The sequence below is a fragment of the Bombus impatiens genome, unplaced genomic scaffold (genome assembly GCF_000188095.3).
Source record: "Bombus impatiens unplaced genomic scaffold, BIMP_2.2 scf_2222, whole genome shotgun sequence".
In the NCBI taxonomy this organism is placed as follows: Eukaryota; Metazoa; Arthropoda; class Insecta; order Hymenoptera; family Apidae; genus Bombus; species Bombus impatiens.
In genome coordinates this window covers 3379433-3381565 of record NT_178641.1, presented here as the reverse complement: position 1 = coordinate 3381565, position 2133 = coordinate 3379433, and the positions used below count along the sequence as shown (strand labels likewise).

Here is a 2133-nt window from a genome sequence, read left to right as displayed (position 1 = left end):
TGACTATTAATTATTTCTGACCCGCTCACGCCTAAGACAGTTCCGACACTGAGCTAGACATCTTCGAATTACTAACTTACCTTGGAGAGAATATTTTCTCCTCTTCGAAAGACCTTCCTCCGGTTAAAGTCTTCAAAATCTTGGGAATTACAGCAAATGGTCGAGGCCAAAGGGATCTCGGGGAGAATAAATCAAGACCAAGCGTGTTTCGCCGATACTTTATTCACCCAACCGTCTCAATCTACGCAAAATCGCGATTTTTCCTCCGCCGCGTAGTCGTCTCTGTTTCACGAACGAGCGTCACGCTGCGCAAGAGACGCGGGCGTATATCTACGATCGCGTATATTCCAGTGGCATACGCGCACGCTTGGAATAATTAACGAGAAAACGTCAGAAAGGGGAAGAAGCCAGCAGGTAGAACAGAAATAAACCGTCAGAGGCACGTTCTCTCCGATTTTACCTGTTTCTTCTCCAATTTTCAATTTATTTTAACGCCATCCTCTCGAAAGATCGCAGTTGCTACTAGTTTTTTTCCTAACCGCGTCGTGGCCCTCGAATTTTTACGTTCTGACCTCACTCTTATTTTAACGAACAGAGAGATTCTCGATTTCTTTTTAAGAAACGCTTTATCACGCGTGCCGATAACAATTCTTTCACGCTTATAAAATTTATTATGAACGAAAGAACGAGTCAGCCTTTTAAATAATCCAAAGAACGTCATAGAAAGATGACCGAGAACAAATTTCTCGGTCTGTTCCTTTTTTAAGTGTCTCTGTTTGGAATTGGCTTGGCGTCGCGTATCGAGAGAGTCGTTATTTCGACGAAATAGTCGGCGAGATTCGCGAATGACGAGGGAAAACGGGAAAGACAATGCGAGAGGAAACGCGAACGAACGACAAAACAGCGTGGTAACATCACGATTTATCCTCGCACATGGTTGATTTATAACGATGCGTATAGTCACTACGGCACGACGTCTCGGGCCTCTCATTTGTACGTACTTTCTCTCATTTGCGGCCGCGGAACCCACCGAAAAGAAAAAGAAAAAAAAAAGCCAGTGGAAGAGAGAAAGAGAAACGGACGAGTCGTGAGTGGCGTATGAATTATTCAACCGGCAGCTCTCGTTTGCCGCGCCGTTGATAATGATAATCGTGGATTCCCCGGTAATGATAACTGTTCGTCGATCTCGTTCGTTGGACGGATCACAATAATAGCGACACTAATCACACGTTGATGGTCAAACACCGTTTGATTAATTCGTAAGACGTCCTTGGCCATCCGTATCAACTGCAACGTTGAAGAACGAATACACCGGATGTATCCTTGGCTTCATTTTTATTTCTCTGAATAGTAGGAATCCCAGGAACAGATGTTTGGATGTTGATCCCCGTACCTCTTCCACATGTATCGGTACCTGGAACAGACAATCACGATCTACGGTTGCAAACTTCAACTACTCTGTATCCTAATATTAGCTTGATTCTATATTCTTTTTATTAGTTCGATGTATTTTAGAGAAGTTTACGTATAACCGATGTTATTAATATTTATTAAATACACAAAGGGGTTGAAATATTTATATATTTCAACATTTAATCGGAAAATCGAACGCGACGAGAAGTTTCGACGTGGGATCGAGACAACATGTTTGAACTCTAAAATTGCTTTCCTATGAGAAGCGAGGAACGTGACTTATCGCGTCCTTCGCCTGCGATCTTCGCATAGCGAAATATCTGGTCTGCGAAGGGATGACAAAGTTTTAGTCAAAGTCTCGACGAAAATGGAAAAAAAGTGGCTGGAATCAAAGCGGAAGAGGGGTGCAGGTAGATATGTAGAAAGTGATCTGCACCGCGACCACGTTGCGCGGAGGAGCACGTCGCTGTAGGTAAAACGTACCTACGGCATCCTGCCCTCTCCCCCTTCCTTTTTCCTGCCCCTCCCGTGGATCTGACCCACCGACGGTGGCAGTAGCGGCGTGCATAACAGGGTGGACGTTTAACATATGACCGGCTACCAGTGTTATTAATGCGCCGGTAGCGTCGTGCTCGGTTTCTTCCGAGCCCACGTACGGTGCCTACGATCCCGTAGCCGGGTTGGGGCCACCCGCGGATCCTCCCTGCTCCACCAGGCCCC

At 45.6% G+C, this 2133-nt stretch overlaps 1 protein-coding gene across 1 annotated transcript in view; it reads right to left on the bottom strand.

Moving 5' to 3' along the window:
* Positions 1–202: 202 nt before the first annotated feature.
* The window catches only part of LOC100742000 (transcription factor Sox-2), a 124345-nt gene continuing 122414 nt past the window's right edge, over positions 203–2133 (bottom strand). Inside the window, exon 3 of the mRNA XM_024371966.2 lies at positions 203–1414. Within this exon, the coding sequence (XP_024227734.1) occupies positions 1336–1414 (79 nt within the window). The 3' untranslated portion in view covers positions 203–1335. The remainder of the gene's footprint in view (positions 1415–2133) is intronic.